The sequence below is a fragment of the Lagenorhynchus albirostris genome, chromosome 7 (assembly GCF_949774975.1).
Source record: "Lagenorhynchus albirostris chromosome 7, mLagAlb1.1, whole genome shotgun sequence".
In the NCBI taxonomy this organism is placed as follows: Eukaryota; Metazoa; Chordata; class Mammalia; order Artiodactyla; family Delphinidae; genus Lagenorhynchus; species Lagenorhynchus albirostris.
The window spans coordinates 6,092,898-6,113,335 of NC_083101.1; the positions used below are offsets into that span (position 1 = coordinate 6,092,898).

Below are 20,438 nucleotides of genomic sequence, written 5' to 3' on the forward strand. Positions count from 1 at the left end.
GTCTTTCTGGGCCCCTCCTTCCATCCCTAACGTGCGGTGTGTATCTGCACTAGACATTAACCAGAGCCCCTCAAGGACGGGTGTGCCTGCTCCGCTGTAAAGACCTTGTTTTCTTTCCTTTCCTCTGACGCTAGCAACGTAACTTCCTAAAAGAATAGCGTTCCTTCCCAGCTCTGTATGGGGTCATGGTGACTCGCTGTTCATTTTGTACCTGCTTACCCGGACTGTGTGTCTTTGGTGAACTTTATGTGAAAGACGAGTATGTCATTCTGATGTATGATTCTTCGTCTTGAAAATGTGTGTGACCGTGCCTTTACTTCTAACAGGTCTCCCCGGTTATAATCCTCAACTTGGCTCCAAAAAATTCCCCTTTTTTCCTTCTTAATTTGACTGTTAATTGAATTTTCAGCCTTCATAATCTAAGCCTGACCACACGTTTGTAACAGTCACCATTTACTAAGCACCTCCTATGTGCTCAGAACGGAACCCGCACTCCGCTCACCTGTGCTCACCTCATCCATCATCCCCGAGGGGGGCCCTGCTTTCGGTGCCTTCTTCTCCGAGACGAGAAGTTCTGTGGTGCATCACAGCAGGGCTGGTGCACTCACCACTGCACATCTGGCTCCCCGTGGGGCAGGATCCCCAACCCCATGGCCCCCTCGAGATGTGCCCACCCAGCAGCCACCCATCCATCTGGACAGCGACTTCTTTTGTAATTACAGAACATGATGAGTACTGATGGGGGAAGGGAGCCGGGGTCCCACCCATGCCTGTAGCTCAGGTTAAGAACATTTGAGGCAGTTTGGGGACACAAAGTCATCGCCACGCTCCCCCCTCCCTCTCTTCCAGGGCTCCTTCCCTCCCCCAGGGACTAGCCATAGAGGTCCTGATTCAAATCTTGGTTCTGCCTCTTGGCAATAGCACGTCTTCAAAACCTGGGTACACTCTGAACCTCGGTTTCCTCATCTGTAGCTAAGGTGATAACACCTACTTCCCCAGGTTCCAGGATTAAGAAGCTGCACAGCATTCAGCACAGAGCATGGCGCTCGGGGGTGCTCAGCAGGTGTTTGCCGCTCCTGCTGTTACTATTATTCCCCTCTGCTCCCCGGGGCCAGGCCCTCACCTCTGAGTTCTTCACCAGCAGCTCCCCGGAAGGCTGGATGGTGAACTTCCCCTCAGCTCCAGACACAGGCTGGCCGTCCTTTTCCCAGGTGATGTCGGGCTCAGGACTGCCGCTGGCCGTGCAGGGCAAGAGGGCGTGGGAGCCTTCCGTGGCGGACAGGTCGGGAAGGCCAGCCTCGATCACAGGCGGGACTGTGGGGATAGGGAGGTCCCCTCGGTGACTGGGCTGGGCTGGGGTGGGCTGGGGTGGGCCATCCCTGCCCCAGTGCCCTTGGCACTTGACACACCCTCAGCCCCTTCCTCCATCCCTGTCTGCTGCCCCCACCGGCCCCGTGGTCTGGATAACCTGGGGACTCTCTGGAGCTTGGTGAAGAAGCTGTGACAGAGTGACCCATTCGCCCACATGCACACACAGTGACTAAAGGGACGGAAATGGCTGTTGCTACTGGAAAGCCAAAATGAACGAAGAATGACCAGACTGGTTTCCCAGGAGGGGCCAGAGGAGGCAGAGGGGACCCTGGAGTTACCGTCTGAAGCCAGACCTTGGGTGCAAAATGGGAGCCGTTTTTTTTCTTGAATTCCTTCTAGAACCACAAGCCGTGCTGGAGTAGGGGTGGACGCGGGGACATGCCCCGCCCGGGACCAGGGCTGGGCAGAGAAGGGAGGGGCTCTCAGGAGCCTCAAAGCCCCTAGCTCGCTGGGGTCCACTTCAGAGCCACCCACACCCCCGGGGCCCACCTTGCACCACCAGCCGAGTCTTCCCCAGGGCACTGCCTGCGCTGTTCTGGGCGACGCAGAAATAGTTCCCAGCATCCTCTGGGCTGACATGGATAATTCGCAGCTGTCCACTGGTTAGGACCTGGGTCCTCACCCCTGGGTTTGGCGGGAAGGAATTGGGGGCCGGTCGCTGGGGCGATAGGACCCCCGAGGAGGGCAGGAAGGCTGCTTGGGCTGCCCTGTCTGACCGGCCGAGTGACCTGCTGTGACCACAGGGTGACGAGGGGGCAGAGCGAGCACGGGAGCCGGACCCAAACTCCCAGCCCAGCCACCGAGTGCTCAGGCAGAATCAAGGGCTCTGGGGTGCTGAGGGGAGACGGGCGGGCAGGAAGTGAAGCGGGGGCAGGAAGGAGGACCGCAGGTTCATACGGTCATCCTCCCACCCACGCTGGCTGCCAAGGAGACTCACCTGCAGGGACGGTGAGCCCCTCCTTCTGCCAGGTGATGCTCGGCCGGGGGATGCCCGAGGCCTCGCAGGGCAGCAGCACCTCCTCCTCTGCCACCGCCCAGACCACACTGGGTAGTGGCTTTACCACGGGGGAGGCTGCAAAGGAACAGGGCTGCAGAGGTCCCTGGGGACATCGTTAACACCCAGGCCTCTCCCACCAGGGGCTGTCTGAGCACCAGAGAGAGAGACTGCCAAAGGGAACAAGGGGTTCCAGAAACGTCGGAAAGGAGGGCACAGGCGGGCTGTTTCTTTTCTCCCAAAGAATCCTCTAGCCCTCTGCCAGCTTCCCTGCCCCAGGAGCCATGGCTGTCTGGCCTCGGGGACGCTTACCTTGCACGGTGAGGACCACGTGCTTGTGGGCCACGCCGGCGGAGCTGCGGGCCGTGCAGGTGTATCTGCTGGCATGGATGGGGAGGGCCTGCCTGATCTCCAGGGCACCTGTGGACGGGAACAGGGCACAGAGAGGGGTGAGGGGGCCTGGGACAGATGTCCCAGGGGTGGAGCCGGCAGGGCTCTTACACACCCAACCCTGGTGTCTCTGTTACAGGCCACTCAATCTGCCTCCCTGCCCATTTGTAAGCAGCACGGGGGAACCTGGGCCTGCCTCTGCTCCCTGCTCAGACCATTACCGTAGGCAAGTCCCTTCTGCTCTCTGGTACTTCTAGTCTCTGGGCCAGGTGTACAATGAGGAATCAGACAGGATGCTCTCTAGACCCTTCTGGCTGTGATGTGCCAGGATCTGCCACTACCCGGCCTGGAATCCCTGGACTGCCCGCGCCTGGTTCCACGGGCCCTCACCCTGCTATCCTTGCTGCACTCTGCTCAAAACCTGCCTCTTCCAGGAAGCCTCCCCGGATTGCTGCCTCCTCTGTCCTCCCTTTGCCCTCTCTCCCTCAGCCTTGGCTGCTCAATGAATACCATTTTAACCTTCCCAGACCACAGGCTGTAAGTCAGGTAAGGTGGTTTCTAAACCATCCCCCGTGGACCCCTGAGGGCCTGCTGAGGGGGCAAAGGGAGCGAGGCCCACCTGACTCTGGACCACCCCACAGCCCCCATCCCAGCCTCAGACGGAACCAGAACCTAGCTTCTCTCACGTGTTGGGCTTCCCCATAACCACTTGTCAGAGGAAGTGTTCTATTGCTTTGGAAGAGTTTGAAAACCACAGATCCGGCCAGTGGTTCACAGACTTTAGGATTTCACTAACCAACCAACTAAAAAATACATTTAATTTAGAGAATCCCCATAAAGTTGCCAGCTTTTTATTTTAACAAGCAAAGACACTTAAAAAATTACCATGTACTATCATCTTAATCTCATAAAAGAAAGGCACTCTCAACACCAAATTATTAAGAAAAGCATTATTTCAGAATAAAGGCCAATCCTTCTAATGAGCTAAAACTAGCTTTATGAAAACTCTCATGTCGCTATTATTTTTCTCATTCTGCCATAAGGAGCACCAACTTAACTAGCATCAGGGACCGACTGATGGATATCAATACTCTAGTGCGTGGACGGGGACACTGAGGCCTGGGGGGTGGGGCGCGAGGGGGTCCTCCCAGGTCACACAGTGAGCGAATGGCAGAGCCAGGCCAGAACTTTCCATCTTCTCAACCACCAGGCCCCAGCGGGCTGCTTTCACAGCCTCCGCCCAACGCCCCTTAGTGTCCCCTCAGCAGCAGGTCCACGTGGCTCACCCTTACTTACCCGAGGGTGACACACGGTAGCCGTTCCCCCGCAACCCCAGCTGGGTGCCTGCTTTGCTCCAGGACACAACTGGGGCTGGCACCCCTGTGCTGTGGCACGTGAGGACCACGGACGCCATCATGGTCACGGTGAAGTCTGTCTGGTCGTCGGCAATGGTGGGAGGCGCTGAAACGCAAGGCAAGGCTTGAGGCCCTGCTGAGGTCCCCTGGGGAACACACAGCCACGGGGCCAGGTGGACGAGAAGGATAAACAGACTACGACACAAGGTGACATCAGTGACGAAGCTCCGGGGAGGGAGGTGCGGCAGTCACATTTCCTCACTCAGATGTGTTTTGCCGGGCGTGTGGGATAGTTATGAACTGCTTTCTATAGATACCAGCCAGGTATCTCAGGGAGCGTTTCACAAGACAAGTGGGCTTGGTGGGGGTACAGAGTGAGGGAGGCCAGAGAAGGTCTCTGGGGCATGTGGCATTTAACCTGAGATTTGAAGGAAGAGCAGATATTGCTTGGGTGAAGGGAAAAGTGTTCAGCAGAGGGAACAGCATGTGCAAAGGCCCCAAGGTAAGGAACAAAAAGTTGAGAGGCATGAATGCAACCCAGAGTGAGGCAGGCCATGGGGTGAGCTGAACCTGGGGGGTCAGCAGGGCTGACCTTCTGGGCCCAGGTGACACCATGCATTCTATCCTGAGGGCGGTGGGCAGCCATGGTGGGAGGGATTTTAACTGGGGCGATGACAAGGTCAGATTTGGGTTCAGAACATTCTGGACTTGGGAGAGGCCTCGCCTACGAGCTCCCACAGGCCAGGAACTGTGCTGGAGTTGGGTTATGTCAGTGTGGGAGGGCAGGATCAGAGAGGGCTTCCTGGAGGCGGTGACCCGGGAAGCACAGAAAGGCTCAGAGGGAAGCCGTGCAGGTCCCTGGAGGCAGAGAGAGCACCCAGGAGAGAGAGGCACTGTCCCCATCCCGGCCTCCTCATCTGCCCTCCCTGTGAACAGTCACTCCTGAGTGTGAACTCACCGTGAACCGTCACCCAGTAGAGCCTGTGGGCCTCGCCCAGTTCATTGCTCGCCACACACTCAAACTGGGCTGAATCCTGAGGGCTGGGGGCTGTGAGGAGCAAGGCGTTGGAGGGCAGGAGCCTGGACAGACAGACGGACGGTTGTCTGCTAAGTGACTGGCCGGGCTGACCTGAAACCAGCCAGCGTGACCTCCCTACCCGGGGAATTTGGAGGCGAGGGATGTGTTTCATGGCTATTTTCCCTTCCTGTAACCAGCCCCCAGCCTCGACTCTAGAAGTTTCTCCTAGAATTTTCTACCTCCCAAGGTCTACCTGTTCAGTTTGTGGGCAATTTTAATGTTTGCCTCTGGGTTTCTCCATAATCCTAAAAATGTCCTGCAGTCACCACCTATGATAACGTCTGCAGTAGTAACCATATCCAAAGCCCTGATCAGAACTGCTTGTGTTCACCGAACACCTGCTTAGTCACAAAGCTCCACGATGAGCTGGCACCTAACACAACACATATCTGGTGAATTAATTGGTGAACTGACCTCTTAATACTCCCAGGGATCATTTCAGGGTCTGCTGCATTTGAGAAACGGGGAGACCGAGGCTCCTGCAGGAGCCATGGGTCCAGGCTCAACCGGCATGAACTTGGGCTTCTACGTGGGTTCTTAAATAGTGACTAAAGTGGTTGCAAAGGCCATATATTTTCCATTTGGCTGTATGTCCCAAATGTCCCCACCTCCAACCAGGTATCTTAGTGTAAAGACCCTCATGGCCCTTTGAAGTCAGGACACAAGTTCTGGTGCTGGCTTTGGTGAGACCCGAGCGCGCCCCTGCCTCAGTTCGGGCCTGGCTCCCCTTCTCTGAGACAGGCACGCCCTTCCCCACCCCAGGCATCTCATGACGCTCCCAGAAGGACCAGCTCAGTACCGGTAGGCTCCCTGCTGCAGGCGGAAGTCCAGCTTCTGTCCATCCTTCCACCAGACCACAAGGGGCTTGGGAGAGCCTCTGGCCTCACAGGGCAGTGAGGCGGCGGTGTCAGCAGTCAGAGTCAGGTTGGAGGGGCCGGGGGCGATGGCTGGAGGCTCTGGGGAGAGAACAGTGATCAGGAGACGGGGTGTGGGGTGGGGGCAGGGCGGGGGTCTCTAAGGTAAAGCCCAGGAGCAGGAGATACTCCAACCACCTTCAGCCCATCCCTGAGAAAGCAGGAGCGAGGAGGCAGGAGAAACTCCCCGAGCGGATCTTCCAACGGGTTCCCAAAGCTGGGGCGATGGGCCCTTTGACCACCCCTGAGGCTGGCATCCCCCTAACTACACCTCCTTGAATGGGGCCTCCAGGGCGCAACTCCCCGGCAGCCCCACCCGAGGCCAGGGCCCAGCAGCGCAGCCTCCACCAAGGTGATCAATGGGATGGAAGAGCAGATCAGAGCCCCTGGCTCAGTGATCCTGAGTGTTCTACAGCTCGTGCATGTTTTCTCATTCAGTAGAATAGCATAGTAGTAAGTGTATATAACGTATGCATGAAGATAAATATGCATCTTTTTTTTTTTTTTTTTTTTTTGCGGTACGCGGGCCTCTCACTGTTGTGGCCTCTCCCGTTGCGGAGCACAGGCTCCGGACGCGCAGGCTCAGCGGCCATGGCTCACGGGCCCAGCCGCTCCGCGGCATGTGGGATCCTCCCGGACCGGGGCATGAACCCGTGTCCCCTGCATCGGCAGGCGGACCCTCAACCACTGCGCCACCAGGGAAGCCCCAATATGCATCTTTGAGTGTACACGCTCAAAACTTTTTATTAATAGGATTCATGGTCAAAAATATTTGGAGATCGTTGCTCCTGGCTCCTGACAGCTAAGATGAACCAGAAACTAAGCAGGACCCGGTCCAGACAGGGGGTGGACGCTGAAGGCAAAAAAAACACACCTTCCCTCCTCTACCTACCGAAGACCCGGAGGTCGCGGCCCTGCCGATCGGAACCTGCGGCGTTGGACGCCAGGCAGAGGTAGTGGCCGGCATCCTGGGTGAGGACTGGCTGGATCCTCAGGGAACCCTCAGGCAGAACCTGAAACCTGGAACACAGGGAGGGGTTGCCATGGATACCGGCAGACCAGCAAGTCCCTGGGGAGGAGCTGGACCACTGATAGTGTCTCCAGCGAGACCCTCCCCTTGGTCCCTGGCTTTCTGAGCGAGAGGATGCTGACTCAGGAGTCCTGCATCTGTGAGGCCAAGGTCGGTGGCGGGGTGGGGCGTGGGGCCACAGCCTTGGGCAGTAACCTGCACCACAACCCAGCATCAGAAAGGGTGAGAGGGGCTGCTTCAGGCCTCCCATGCTCCCACCTGGGCCCAGCCTCCCCCCAAGAGCCAGAGGGCAGTGGTACCCCAACCCTTTCTGAGAACAGCCCCTCAATTAGGTCGGAAAACTGCCCTTTCCCAGGGGCCATGTCTGTACTGTGTGACCCCGCCCCTGGCCACAGCCGGTTGGACGGGGGATGGACACATCATGCAGGCTGAGCCAATGGAATTCTCTGCCCTGGGAATTTGGAACTGGGATTCACAGACAGCTCACCAGGGTCTGCAGGTTGTGTGAACACAGCAGCTATAACTCGGCTGGGGGTGGGGGGGGCGGGGGGAGGTGTGTGTGGGGAGCCCTTCTGCCACGTTCTTAGAGAAAGAAGGTGTAGAAAATTGGTCTGAGAGAGAGAGAGGCATGAAGCCCTCACACACAGAAACAGACTAGCCACCAAGAGTCAAAACTAGACAGACAGACAGACAGACAGCCAGCAGGGGTTCTCACGCCCTTAATGAATGGGCACGTATGTCCTTGGGTTCTGAGAAGACCCATGTCCTTTCTGCTCCAACTGCCCAGGTGGGCTTCCGTTTACAACCCGTAAAGAGGTACCTGAGCCCCTCCCTGATGCCCTCCCCTACCAGCTCCCACCTGGGGCTCTCAGGATCCAGAGGGATGCCGTCCTTCCGCCAGTTCACAAGGGGCGGGGGGGCACCGTCTGCCTTGCAGGACAGCAGAGCCGTCTGGTTCACGGAGGCGTTCACTGCAGGTGGTCCCGGCCGGATGGTGGGCACCGCTGGAGGAGAGGCACAGAGGGGGCGGGTGCTGGGACCCTGTCGCTCTCAGGGAGGGGGGGCAGGGCGGGTGGGGTGGGGCCACTCACTGTGGACCTCCACGTGGAAGGCCACACTGGTGCTGCCTGCAGCATTGCGGGCTGTGCAGCTGTAGTTGCCACTGTCGGCCGTGCTCAGGGCCTGCAGCTGGAGGAACCTGCCCTGCTCTGGGAACTGGGTGTGGGCATCTGCCTGTAGAGACCCCCAGGGTGGAGAGACCCTCATCAGTGCTGGGCTGGGCCAGGCCAGCCCCCCACGCACCAAGACCAAGGAACCAGCGGGGCCGGACAGTGGTCTCTGCCCCATTCATTCTGGGCCGGCCTGCAGCCCCTGAACTGATGCGCAGCTGAGGACTTTCTGGGGAAATAGGCTCCTTTGGGAGGGAAAGCGCATCTTCCCTGGAGCTCTGCCTGTCAGGCATGTTGCAGGGGGGACCCATGCTCACACTAGGAGCTGGAGCTTCCACCAGATCTACAATCCTTGGGTCCAAAGCAGCAAATTGGCCCCATTTCAGGGGTGAGCGCACAGAACCGCAGTAACTGGCCCCAAGCCACACAGCCACTAAGCACAGCTCAAAGGTACAGCACAGATGTGCATCAGAAGCCCTGGGGTACAAATCTTAGCCTTGCCTCGGTGTCCCCATCCACAGTATGGGGGTGACAATAGTAACAGGGGTGGAAAACGTCAGGAGAGCAGGTATGCAAAGGGCCGGCCCAGAATAGGCCCTCGGCACCTGGGATCGAGTCTGGTCAGGGTCTGGGGCCTGAGAGGAACAGAAAGCGGTGCCCCGGGGTCCCCAGCCTGGCACCCACCTGCAGCAGGATGCCATCACGGTGCCACTCGATCTCCGGTGCGGGATCTGCCTCCACCGAGCACTCTAGAACCAGCTGTCCCGGGGCCAGGCCAACCACACCGTGGGGGCCTTGGGGCCCAATGACATTTGGGGGGGCTGGTGAGGTGGGTAGGGAGGACATGAGAGAGGGACCCACCCCTGCAGGTCCCATCCTGCCTCCCTCTCCCGCCCCCACTCTGGCAGCCCCCTACCTTGAACTCTGACCCGGAAGCTCTTCTCGATTTCACCAGCAGGGCTATGGGCCAGGCAAGTGTACAGCCCAGCGTCACCCACCTGGGGATGGGGCAGGGTGAGCAGCTACCTCCGGCCCCACCCTGCCCACCTCCTGATCTGGTTTCCCTCCTACACAGCTGAGGACCCAGGATTTAGCCTCAGGCCTGCTGAGTCAGCCATCCTGCCTTTCCCACCAACCCCTTCTCCTCTCTGGGATGTTTCTTCCCTATTACTGGCTCACCCTTGCTTTAGGGCTAGGGCAGAGTCTGCCTCCTCCAGGGAGTCCCCCTTGACTGTACCAGTTCTTTTCTGGTGGGGTTAGGGATTTATCTGGTTTCTGTATCAGCCTTGGGTCTGACCTGACTGGGAGCTCCCAAGGGCATGGCCCGGGGCCGGGGTGGGGGGTCCTCTTCACATCCTCATACCCCGAATAAAAGTGGAGCTTGGGCAAACCCTGCCAAGTGCCACTGGGTCCCTCCCCTCCTCTCCCCAGCTTCATGCCACAGCAGGCGGGGCAGCAGCACCTGCACACCCTCCACCCGGAGCCCCCGCCCGGCCCTCTTGCTGTCCTTCGGCCTGTTCAGGGCCTGCCCATCCTTGTGCCACGTGATGCTGGGTTGCGGGGTGCCCCGGGCATCGCAGAGGAGCTCCAAGGGGGTGCCGGGGGTCAGCAACAGCTCTGCAGGCTGGCCTGAGTCCTCGATGTGGGGGGGATCTGCAAGACACCCTGCCCTGGGTCAGCCATGGGGGCCATGCCCAGAACACTAGGATGTGGGGTTCATTCCCCTCCCCCACCATCCAGATGCTGACAGTACATGGGCCTGCAAACAGCAGGCTGGTGATTGTGTTGGAGGGTCCTAAACACGTCCGAGCATGGGCCCATCTGCCTGGGACAATGATTTGCGCTTAAAAACCAACAAGGAGGGCTTCCCTGGTGGTGCAGTGGTTGAGAGTCCGCCTGCCGATGCAGGGGACACGGGTTCGTGCCCCGGTCCGGGAGGATCCCACATGCCGCGGAGCGGCTGGGCCCGTGAGCCATGGCCGCTGAGCCTGCGTGTCCGGAGCCTGTGCTCCGCAACGGGAGAGGCCACAACAGTGAGAGGCCCGCGTACCGCAAAAAAAACAAAAAAAAAACAAAAAAAACCCAAGGATACAGTATGGAGGGAAACGCATCTTTCCAGTAGGGCACACTTGCAAAATCTTGTGCTTCAGACTTAGAGCCCCAAGATTTCGATGGCTTTGTTCCTGCTTTACAAGGTTCCAAGGACAAGATAGAGGGGCACAGCCCCAGGAGAAGGAAGCGTCCTGGCCCCCAGCCCCTGCAGCCAGGTCAGCGAGGCCTGCTCCCTAAGCCCCAAGCCGCCAGGGTGCTCACCTCTCTCACCGCCTCCATCGCCCCCCGAGGGCCCCCGTCCCGTCCCTGGCCCAGAGAAGCTGGCGCTGGGGGCAGGTGACCCACCCATCACCGTCAGCCGGAAATGCCTCCTCGCTTCCCCTGCCTCGCTCACGGCCACGCAGGAGTAGATCCCTGAGTCGCCAACTCCCGCTGTCTCCAGCTGTAGGCCAGGCCCCTGTTCCAGGCTCCGGGGCAAAAAGGGTTCCCCATCCTTCATCCACAAAACGAGGGGCGGGGGGCTGCCCCGGGCTTCACAGGGGAGGACCACCGGGGAGCCACGGACCACCGCCACGTCATTCTGGAACTCGACTGGCTCCAGGACAGGGGGCACTGCACAGGGCAAAAGAGTGGGCACGAGCCAACTTATCCAATGCCAGGTGGCCCTCGCCTCTGGACTTTGCACAGACTGTAACTATGGGCCAGAATGCCCTTCTCCTGGACTATTCCTTCTCATCTTCAGTCCTCAGCTTAGACCTCACCTCCTCCAGGAAGCCCTCCCTGAATGCCCGAGGCCAGGTGAGGTGTCCTCCTCTGTGCTCCTGTGGCACCCTCTCCTTACCCTGGTATCACTAGTTGCGTGGAATTTTAACTTTACAGAGCTGTTTCCCTCACCGACTTCCTGGTGTCAGGGCTACCTCTGCTCACTGCCATATTCCAGTGCCTGGCAAGGCCCTGGCACACTAGTGTCCAACAACTACTTGTGAGATCAATGAATGAGTGACCGAATGAATCAGAGACTGAGTATTTGCCCTGCCCTGACATCCCTGAGGGCCAACCCTTGGTTTCACCCAGATGGGCAGAGGGGAGGGGACAAGAGCCTTGATTCTCGCCCCTAAGGCCGAAGGACCCGCTAACCCACTCCCCTGCTCCTTACCGTGCACCTGCAAGGTAAAGTTCCTGTCGGCCACGCCCGCTGGGCTCGAAGCCACACAGGTGAAGATGCCGGAATCTGCCAGCTGCACCTGGGAAATCCTGAACCCCGAGAGCAAAGGGTGGGGGATGAGAGAGAGAGAGTGAGAGAGAGAGACAGGAAGAAAGAGAGAGGGGAGGGAGGGGGGAGGGGGGAGAGGGGGAGGGGGAGAGGGGGAGGGGGGAGAGGGGGGAGAGGGGGAGAGGGGAGGGGGGAGAGGGGGGAGAGGGGGGAGAGGGGAGGGGGGAGAGGGGGGAGAGGGGGAGAGGGGGGAGAGGGGAGGGGGAGAGGGGTAGGGGGAGAGGGAGGAGAGGGAGGGGGGAGAGGGAGAGAGACAGGGAGAGAGAGAGAGGGAGAGAGAGGGAGAGAGAAGGGGAGAGAGGGAGAGAGAAGGAGAGAGAGGGAGAGAGAGGGAGGGAGAGAGAAGGAGAGAGAGGGAGAGAGAGGGAGAGAGAGGGAGAGAGAGAGAGGGAGAGAGAAGGAGAGAGAGGGAGAGAGAGAGAGGGAGAGAGAAGGAGAGAGAGGGAGAGAGAGAGAGGGAGAGAGAAGGAGAGAGAGGGAGAGAGAGAGAGGGAGAGAGAAGGAGAGAGAGGGAGAGAGAGAGAAGCAGAGCGAAGGGGAGAGAGGGAGAGTCCCCACCTCACCCCCGACCCCTGCTGCCTTCTCTGCCCACCTCACTCTGCAGCCAGACTTCCTGCTTCCCAAATTCTGGAAGCTCCACTGGCCCACCCCCGGACAGCCTGTACTCCCACCCCCTTCTTCTAGACAATTCCTCTCAGCTTTCAGGACTCGCCAGACTCGTCTCTACTCACTGTCTCCACTGCCTGAACCCTCACTGTCTCTCAAACTCCCTTTTGCCCCGACCACTCCTCCTGAGCCGCCCTTGTCAACGTCCCCAGTGACCCTGAAACGTCTGTTATAACCACCCTAATGCTGGCAGCCCAGGCTCAGTCCACACTCACTTCCCGGGGCCCGCAGCCCATCCTGGCTTCCAACACCACCTGTTCACTGACAATCTCCAAACATCTACCTCCTAAACTCCTGACAGGAGTATCAAATGCCTGGTTTCCATCTTCCCTGTATGTCCAAGAACCTCTCCAACCAACAGGTTGGAACAGAACACCGGTCTCACCCCTCAGCTTGCCCCTCCCACTGTGGACCCATCTCAGAAAACAGACTTCAGCCTTCCGGGTTCCCAGATAGAGACCCCAGAGCCCTGCTCAACCCCTCCCCGTCTCTCCGCAAACACCGCCAGCCGGAGCACCTCCACCACGTGGCTCTGATCCAGGCCCCGCCACGTCTCACCTGGCTTGTGGCCGCAGCCCTAAAATGCCCTCCCACTCTGCCCTTGGCCCTACAGTCTGCTGTCCACACTGCAGCCCGAAGGATCGTCTAAAAACCTAAGTCACAACCGCAAAGAAATGAAAGTAGAAGCTCAAACAGATAAGCCAACACCCATGTTCACAGCAGCATTATTCACAGCTGCTAAAATGTGGAAGCAAACCAAGTGTCCTCGATGGGTGAAAGGATAACGTGTTCTACACATACCAGGCGATATTATTCAGCCTTAAAAATTAGGACGGAAAATTTGACACATGGTACAACATGGATGAAATCATGATGCTGCGTGAAATAAACCAGTCACAGAAGGACAACGATTGCATGGTTCCACTTATCTGAGGTACTCAGAATAAGGCAGGTTCACAGACAGAAAGTACAGTGCTGGGTGCCAGGGGCTGGGGAGCGGGGTGGGGAATTAGTGTTCGATGGGGCAGAGTTTCCGTTTGGGGAGATGAAAAGGTCTGGAGATGGTGAAGGTTGCACAACAATGTGAATATACTTAATGCCCCTGAACAGTACACTTAAAAATGGCTAAAATGGTAACTTTTCTATTATGTGTATTTTACCACATACACAAAATTTAAGTCACGTCATGATGTGACTTCTCTGCTAAAAACCCTCTCAGGGCTTCCCTTCTCTCCTTAGGAAAGCCCAAGTCTTTTGAAGGACTTACGAGGCCCTATGTCACCTGACTTCCCCCTTCATAACCGACCCTCCAACTCTGTTTCGAGAACACAGCCACACGCCCACCGCGGGGCCTTTGAACCTGCTCTTCCTGCCTGGAAGGAATGGAATTCTTCCTGCCATGGAATCCACTCACCTCCCCTTCTCATCGCCTTCCATCTCTGCTCAAGTGTCACCTCATCTGAGTGCCTATTGCTGGCCACCCTAAAATAGCACCCTCCACTGCCACCTCCCATCCCCTCACCCTACTTTATTCTTCTGAGCACACATCCCTTGTGACGTGTCACTTTTATATCTGTTTATTTTCCATTCCCCTCCCTCCCCAAAGCTGCAGGAGCAAAGGCTTCATCTTGCTCACTGCTCCATCCCAGTACCTGGAACTGCACCTGGAACAGCAAGCACTCCGTTAAGTGCTGCTGAATGCATGAAGACGTTGCTGAGGCACTTTCTTCCAGGAAGCCTTCCCAGATTTCTTCTACCTGGGGCCAGGCTGAGTTAGGTGCCACCAGATGTCATCACCCGGATCTGTACCTCCCCCACTGGGCTGTGAAAGCCTGAGGGCAGAGGCCCCTTTCATCTCCCACTCTCCCCATCAGAAACCTCTGTATGTTTATGTTATTTTTAGTCTAAAAACCATTCAGACGTGCTTTTAAGCCCAAGCTGCCTGAAGAGTGTATCTGGGGCCTGCCATCCGCTGGCTGGCGGGCAGGGGAGCCGCTCCCTTACCTGAGGGTGCGGCCCGAGCCGTGGAGGTGGGTGCGCTGGGAGAGAGCGAGGGGCAGGCCATCCTTGAGCCAGCTGACGTGGATGCGCGGGGAGCCCCGGACAGGGCACGCCATGGTCACCAGCTCCCCAGGCCTGCTCACCAGGGTCCCTGCGCCCTCTGCCCCCTGCTCGATGGTGGGAGGCACTGGTGGGTGGGCAGAGAGGAAAAACAGGGGCAGTGAGGGGGCCTGGGCGGGGAGGTGGGCTCCTCTCAGGGAAGTCCCAGGAGGTGGCGCCGATACCTCGACTTCTGCCACGTGCAGCCATTGTGTGGCAATCATCACGTGGGTCTCAGGCCCGCGCCCCACCCAGGTGACGATGAAGCCCACTGCCTGGGGGTGTGGGTCTCTCCTTTATCCCGACTCCCCGACTGCGCCCCTGGGCTGTCGCAGTTGTGCCCCTAGTCTGAGGATGGGGCAGAGGCCCAGACAGGTCAGGCTGGCCTGGCTCACAGAGTGGGCACGGCTGGGACTTCACCAGGGCTCCCGTATCTGAGCCCTGGCACCGCCCTCCAGGTGCCCCAGTGGAGGCCCCACGGTGGCCAGACTGTTGCCGCCCTGGGACGGTGGGGCAGCCCGGCTCTCCTCGTCCCTCAGCTGCTCACCCAGCACGTTCACGGTGTGCAGCCTGGCGTCCTCACCGGCCGCGTTGTGGGCCACGCAGGTGTAGGCCCCCGAGTCCGAGGCCCTCAGGCCCTTTAGCACCAGGGAGCTGCCCTCCAGGTAGAACCTGCCCCGGGGAGGGAGAGCCGGGAGCAGGTGCGTGAGGGCCTGCAGGCTTGCCTCCTGGGGCGGGGAGGTCACAGGCTGGGTCTTACCGGAGGTGGGGGCCGGCGCCCTGGCCCAGCGGGCCACCGTCCTTCAACCAGGCCACGTCGGGTGGTGGCTGCCCCTCAGCCTCGCAGTCCAGCCGCAGCCCCTGCCCCTCCAGGACGCTGTGCTCCTGCGTGGCGCCCGAGCTCCGGATCCGGGGGGCCACTGTGGCAGAGTGGGTGTGGTGAGGCCCGGGGCAGTGGCTGGGGCTGGCATGGGGGTGGGACACGGGGGGCGCAGGGTGCAGACGTACCCAGCACGGCCACCACGAAGTCCTTGCGGGCCTCCGCCAGGGCATTCTCGGCCACACACGTGTAGGTGCCAGCCTCGTCTGGCTGCAAGTGACTCAGCTGGAGGCGGCCCCCCCGGGAGACCACACCACGTGCCACACTGCTTTCTGTGGGACGGAGGGGTGTGGCAGGACCTCACCTGCTCAGGCCCACCGCCCCAGCTGCCACCACTGGGCCCAGACAGAGAAGTCTCGTGACTCCCGCAGAGGGCGCCTGACCCCCACACTCACAAGGCTGGAAAGACCCTGGGAACCTTGAATCACCCAGCCCTTTCCTATGCTCATAGGGAAACTGAGGCCCAGACGTGGGCCCAGATGTGGGCAGGGCCTCTAGCCATTTACGTCACGGCCTTCCCCAGCCTGGACTCCTTTGATTGCTCTGGTCCTTACAACCAACCCCTCCCTACTTCCCTCACTGGGCACATTTCTTCCCAAGGGACCCACTCCCTTTATTTTTTTATTTTTATTTATTTTTCTGGCCATGCCATGTGGCAGGCAGGATCCTAGTTCCCCGACCAGGGATCGAACCCATGCCTCCTGCATTGGGAGCTCGGCATCTTAACCACTGGACAGTCAGGGAAGTGCCCCCCCGCCGCCCCCTTTACAGTCCAGGACTTGCTCCTCTTCCTGTTGACGCTCAGGCCCAGCCCTCATCTCCCACCCTCCTTCCAACCTTTCCCTCCCCGCACTGATCAAGGTGAACCAGCCACTCACTGACTCCAACGTAAGTCCAGTGTGGGGCTTCCCCTGGGCCTCTGCTCAAGCTGCACCCCTCCCCCAGCCTAGAATCCCTCCCCCTCGTGTTGTCCAGCAGCACCTCTGCCCCAAAGCCTTCTCTAACTGCACCAGTCCAGACTGGTCTGCCCTCCCCCAGATCCTCATCTGTCCAGCCAGTCTTTCAACACAAAATGTATTGAGCAACTACTACGTGTCCAACAGCGAGAGAGCTCGGGAATCAAAGATGAGTGAAACGTGGTCCCTGTCCTCAAGGAGTTCAAAATACATCAGAGACAGCGACACAGGTACAATCCTGTGTGCCCAGCCCTGTGAAACCCTGACGGAGCATGGAGAGACCAGGCCAGGCTTCTGGAGGAGGTGAGTCTCAGCTGAGACCTGAAGGTGAGTCTGAATCAGCCAGGTGAAAGTGGAGGTGGTCCGGGGAGCCTGGGATGAGCATTTCAGGGAGGAAACAGCGCGTGCCAAGAGCTGGAGCTGAGAGAGAACACGGTCCACAGCAATTCCACTCCCAGGTATATATCAAAGAGGAAGGACAGCAAACGCCACACAAACACTTGTACACAAACGTTCACAGCACCCTATCCACCATAGCCAAAAGGTGGAAACAACACAAATGTCCATCAGCTGGTGGACGGATAAACAGAACATGATATATCTACACAGTGGAACATTCAGCCACAAAAAAGAAAGAAAAAAAAATTAACTTAAAAAAGGAATGAAGAACTGACACATACTACAACACGGATGAACCTTGAGGACACGATGCTAAGTGGAAGGAGCCAGTCACAAGAGGTCACGTGTTGTATGATTCCACGTGTTATATGAATTGTCCAGAACAGGTAAGTCTATAGAGACAGAAAGTAGGTTAGTGGCTGCCTAAGGCCGGGGCGCCTGGGAGTGAAGGCGATGGGTAAGGGATTTCCCTTGGGGTGATAAAGATGTTCCAAAATGATAAACAACAAGGTTCTACTGTATAGCACAGGGAACTATATTCAATATCCTATGATAAACCATTATGGAAAAGACTATAAAAAGAACGAATATATGTAAAGCTGAATCACTTTGCTATACAGCAGAATTTACACAACACTGTAAATCAACTATACTTCAATTTTTTAAAAAAGAAAATATACAGTTGGAAAAAAAATGTTCCAAAGTTGATTGTGGGGATGGTCTGTGATCATACAAAAAAGAATTGATCTAGATGCTTTCATTGGGTAAATTGTAGAGTATGTGAATTACATCTCAATAAGGCTGTTATTGAGAGAGAGAAAGACAGAGACAGACAGACAGACATAGGCATATGCAAGGAGTCAAGAGCAGCTGGGTCTGTCTGGAGCACGCAGCAGGGCAGGGAGAGGGGGGCTGGCCCCAGCCCCGAAGGGCCTCCTGGGCTGTGGTTCTGAGGACTCCGGGCACGAAAGGATTTTCAGTTTCAACAGACAACTGACCCACTCAGAGCTGCACTTTGTGATCCCTTCTGCCCCGGTGGAGCCTGCATTGGAGGCATGGAGGAGACCCGAGAGACCAGTGTAGGGGCTGCTGCCCTCACCCAGGGGTGTGGACAGTGGTGGCTGGAACGGGAAAGGCTATGGATGGAGAGCAGGGCTGGCACCAGAGGCATTTATGTTGACAAGACGAGGTGTCTACTGACCGATGGGTGGGTGGGTCGGGGGAGAGGAAGAGAGCGGGGCAAGGCTGAAGGCCTGGATGGGGGTGACCAACCGCTGGGCCGAATGGAGCTGAGTTACTGGAGAAGGAGCAGCTTCGGGGCCAACGCCAGGCCCACGGTCGGGCCAGCTAGACCCTCAGCACCCACTCTGCATTTCTGTCCCGTGGGAGCTGACTATGGACACAAACGCAAGAAGCCACTGAGCCCCCACTCAGATGGTCCTCAGCGTTGGGATTTCAAGGCCAACAGGGTCGAAAGACAAATCGGGGGGGATGGGACCAACAGGGCATTGCCAGCTTTTGATTTTGCCAAGTAAGAACCGTTAACAACCAACTACCCCTTCTGTTTTCACTGCCATTTCATTAAATAAAGGACTACTTGGCACCAACAAGATAAGGACTAATGCACTCACCAACAGGCATTCTGTCTTTCAGCCAGGTAACACTAGGTGCAGGGACTGCAGTCACGTCACAGCTCAGGACCAGGGGGCTTCCAGCCACCTGACTCACAGTCTCCGTCTTGGGGTTCGCAAACGTTGGGGGCACTGCAGGAGAGAAGCCAGATTCCCAGAATCCTAAGACCCTGCCTCCTGCTTCCTTCCTCTCAGGCAGATCAGGGATGCCCGAGAAGCCCTTCCCTGTGGTTAGGAGTTGACATTTTATGCCTTGCCATTGATGATGATATGAGTTGTTTTATTCGCAAATGTAAATACAACCAGCAGCTGGCTATTTCAAAACATTTACAAAGCAGAGCCCAGGCGGGGACCACTTAGCCCAAGGATGGTAAATTTCATGGCTATTGCACCAGCAGACCTTAGACTATGCCAGGGCAGACATCACTAATTGATCCCAACACTCTCCCCTGCTCAGCCAGGATGAAGTCGTGCATCCCAGGTAGCCACTACCAGTGGAAAAGAGATAGCTGTGCTCAGGATGAAACATCTTCTCCCTCAAGGACCAGACATTCCTCCCTTCCCACTGTTCATTAAGGTGGCCACCGGGAGAAGAAGCTATGAGCTTTGAGCAGCAGACCTGGTGTCAATAATTTTCAACACTGGTACTCAGTATGGCTCAGGGTTGAATCCATCCACTGTCCCCCTTTTGGAGAGGCTACTGGGTTTGGCATGTGCAGCAGACAGCTGGTGTCCCCACAAGCTGTCCATCCCATCTTGCACGGGGTCACTCAGGTAGAAACTACATTTCCCAGTCTCCCCTGCAGCCTGCTGTGGCCAGCTGTCAAAGTTCTCACTCATGGGATACAAGCACAGGGGACAGATGCAACTTCTGCATCACCCACTTAAAATAAAAATGCTTGCCCTCTACGTCTGCTCATTTCTGCTTCGTGGGCTGCGACAGGATGCGACATGGACAGGGACAACCCCCAGGGGATGGGAGATCAACAGGATGGAAGGATCCTGGTCCCTAAATTACCACTTGGTAGGTACAGATCTACCCTCCAGCCTAGACACTCACCTCTGGGCTTTTGGATGACAGAGGTAAACGTCTCTCTTACTTGATGCACTGTATTTTGGGGTCTTTTTGTTACCCAGCTGAGTCTATTCCCTAACTGACACAATAGCTGATCCTGAGGAAATCTGGCCAAGCCTTCATCCCTTGCTTCCCTAGGCAGCTCCAACAGGCTCTCCCTCATCCCCAGCTTGAGCTACACCCAATGAAATGCCATCTATGTTCCATTCTTGGGCTGCCGGGGCAGGCACCTCAGGGCTCAGGCGGGGGTGACATGGCCCCTGCACTCCGAGGGTCTGATCTCTTAGGGCTCCTGTCCCAGTGCTTCCACGCCGGGCCCCGGGCCCAGCACTTTCTAGACACAGTCATGGCAGACCACAGATGGAGCACTTCCTGGGTGCCACACAGGCAGGTACCACGTTTAGCTCCTTTCACTGAAGATAAAGCTGAGGTTTAAAGGGGTAAAGTCACTCTACTGAGTCCCACAGAGCAAGTCATTGGCAGAGTCCTATTCGGATCCTGGTCTTTTCAATTCCAGATCTTGTGCCCTAAACACTCAGCCACACCTTCCCTTTCCAGCTATGGCCCTTCCCATCCTTGGCAACTCCCTGTGCTGCTAGGGGTACCGCAGCGACACTGGCAGCCTGGTGCCCGGCTTACCCTGGACCGTGAGGATGAAGGTCCGCACGGCCTCCCCGGCTGTATTGTTGACTCTACAGCTGTATAAACCTTTATCCGACACCTGGGACAGAGAGAGCACATGAAGACAGTGTGCGGCTGCAGTGGGGATACCTACGGCTCCCCCAAAACATCCAGGTCCCAGAACCTTCCACAGCAGGGACTACCCAAATATGCTGGTCCTGCCTGGGAAGCCAAAGGGGAGATGGGACCCTCTGGCCTTTCCCAAGAGCCTTGAGATGCAGGAGGGCCGATGGAAGGTGGGTGCACAGGATCCAGACCCCACCCTTCCCTGGGGTTGCATGTCTGTCTGTGGAGCCTGGAGGAGAAGGTTCCCTCACTGTGGGGATGGCGCTGAGTCAGGAGACGGAACCCAGGTGCAATTCGAGAGGAGCAGCAAATGTTCATCCAAAGAACACTTGTGAGTGTCTAATCCATCCCAGGGAGG

At 57.6% G+C, this 20,438-nt stretch overlaps 1 protein-coding gene across 5 annotated transcripts in view; it reads right to left on the reverse strand.

The window, feature by feature from the left end:
* The window catches only part of HMCN2 (hemicentin 2), a 150,618-nt gene that overhangs the window by 22,108 nt on the left and 108,072 nt on the right, over positions 1 to 20,438 (reverse strand). For 4 of the 5 annotated variants that reach the window (XM_060154067.1, XM_060154065.1, XM_060154064.1 and 1 more), the window contains 21 exons: positions 19,973 to 20,054; positions 18,259 to 18,390; positions 15,401 to 15,544; positions 15,153 to 15,312; positions 14,940 to 15,064; positions 14,297 to 14,480; positions 11,510 to 11,607; positions 10,699 to 10,965; positions 9,764 to 9,954; positions 9,218 to 9,299; positions 8,986 to 9,122; positions 8,224 to 8,365; positions 7,992 to 8,136; positions 6,995 to 7,122; positions 5,988 to 6,144; positions 5,069 to 5,190; positions 4,052 to 4,216; positions 2,678 to 2,785; positions 2,309 to 2,443; positions 1,861 to 1,995; positions 1,124 to 1,314 (listed from right to left, as the gene is read on the reverse strand). In XM_060154067.1, the coding sequence (XP_060010050.1) occupies positions 1,124 to 1,314; positions 1,861 to 1,995; positions 2,309 to 2,443; positions 2,678 to 2,785; positions 4,052 to 4,216; positions 5,069 to 5,190; positions 5,988 to 6,144; positions 6,995 to 7,122; positions 7,992 to 8,136; positions 8,224 to 8,365; positions 8,986 to 9,122; positions 9,218 to 9,299; positions 9,764 to 9,954; positions 10,699 to 10,965; positions 11,510 to 11,607; positions 14,297 to 14,480; positions 14,940 to 15,064; positions 15,153 to 15,312; positions 15,401 to 15,544; positions 18,259 to 18,390; positions 19,973 to 20,054 (3,030 nt within the window). The remainder of the gene's footprint in view (positions 1 to 1,123; positions 1,315 to 1,860; positions 1,996 to 2,308; positions 2,444 to 2,677; positions 2,786 to 4,051; positions 4,217 to 5,068; positions 5,191 to 5,987; positions 6,145 to 6,994; positions 7,123 to 7,991; positions 8,137 to 8,223; positions 8,366 to 8,985; positions 9,123 to 9,217; positions 9,300 to 9,763; positions 9,955 to 10,698; positions 10,966 to 11,509; positions 11,608 to 14,296; positions 14,481 to 14,939; positions 15,065 to 15,152; positions 15,313 to 15,400; positions 15,545 to 18,258; positions 18,391 to 19,972; positions 20,055 to 20,438) is intronic. The other variant, XM_060154066.1, reaches the window with a different exon arrangement.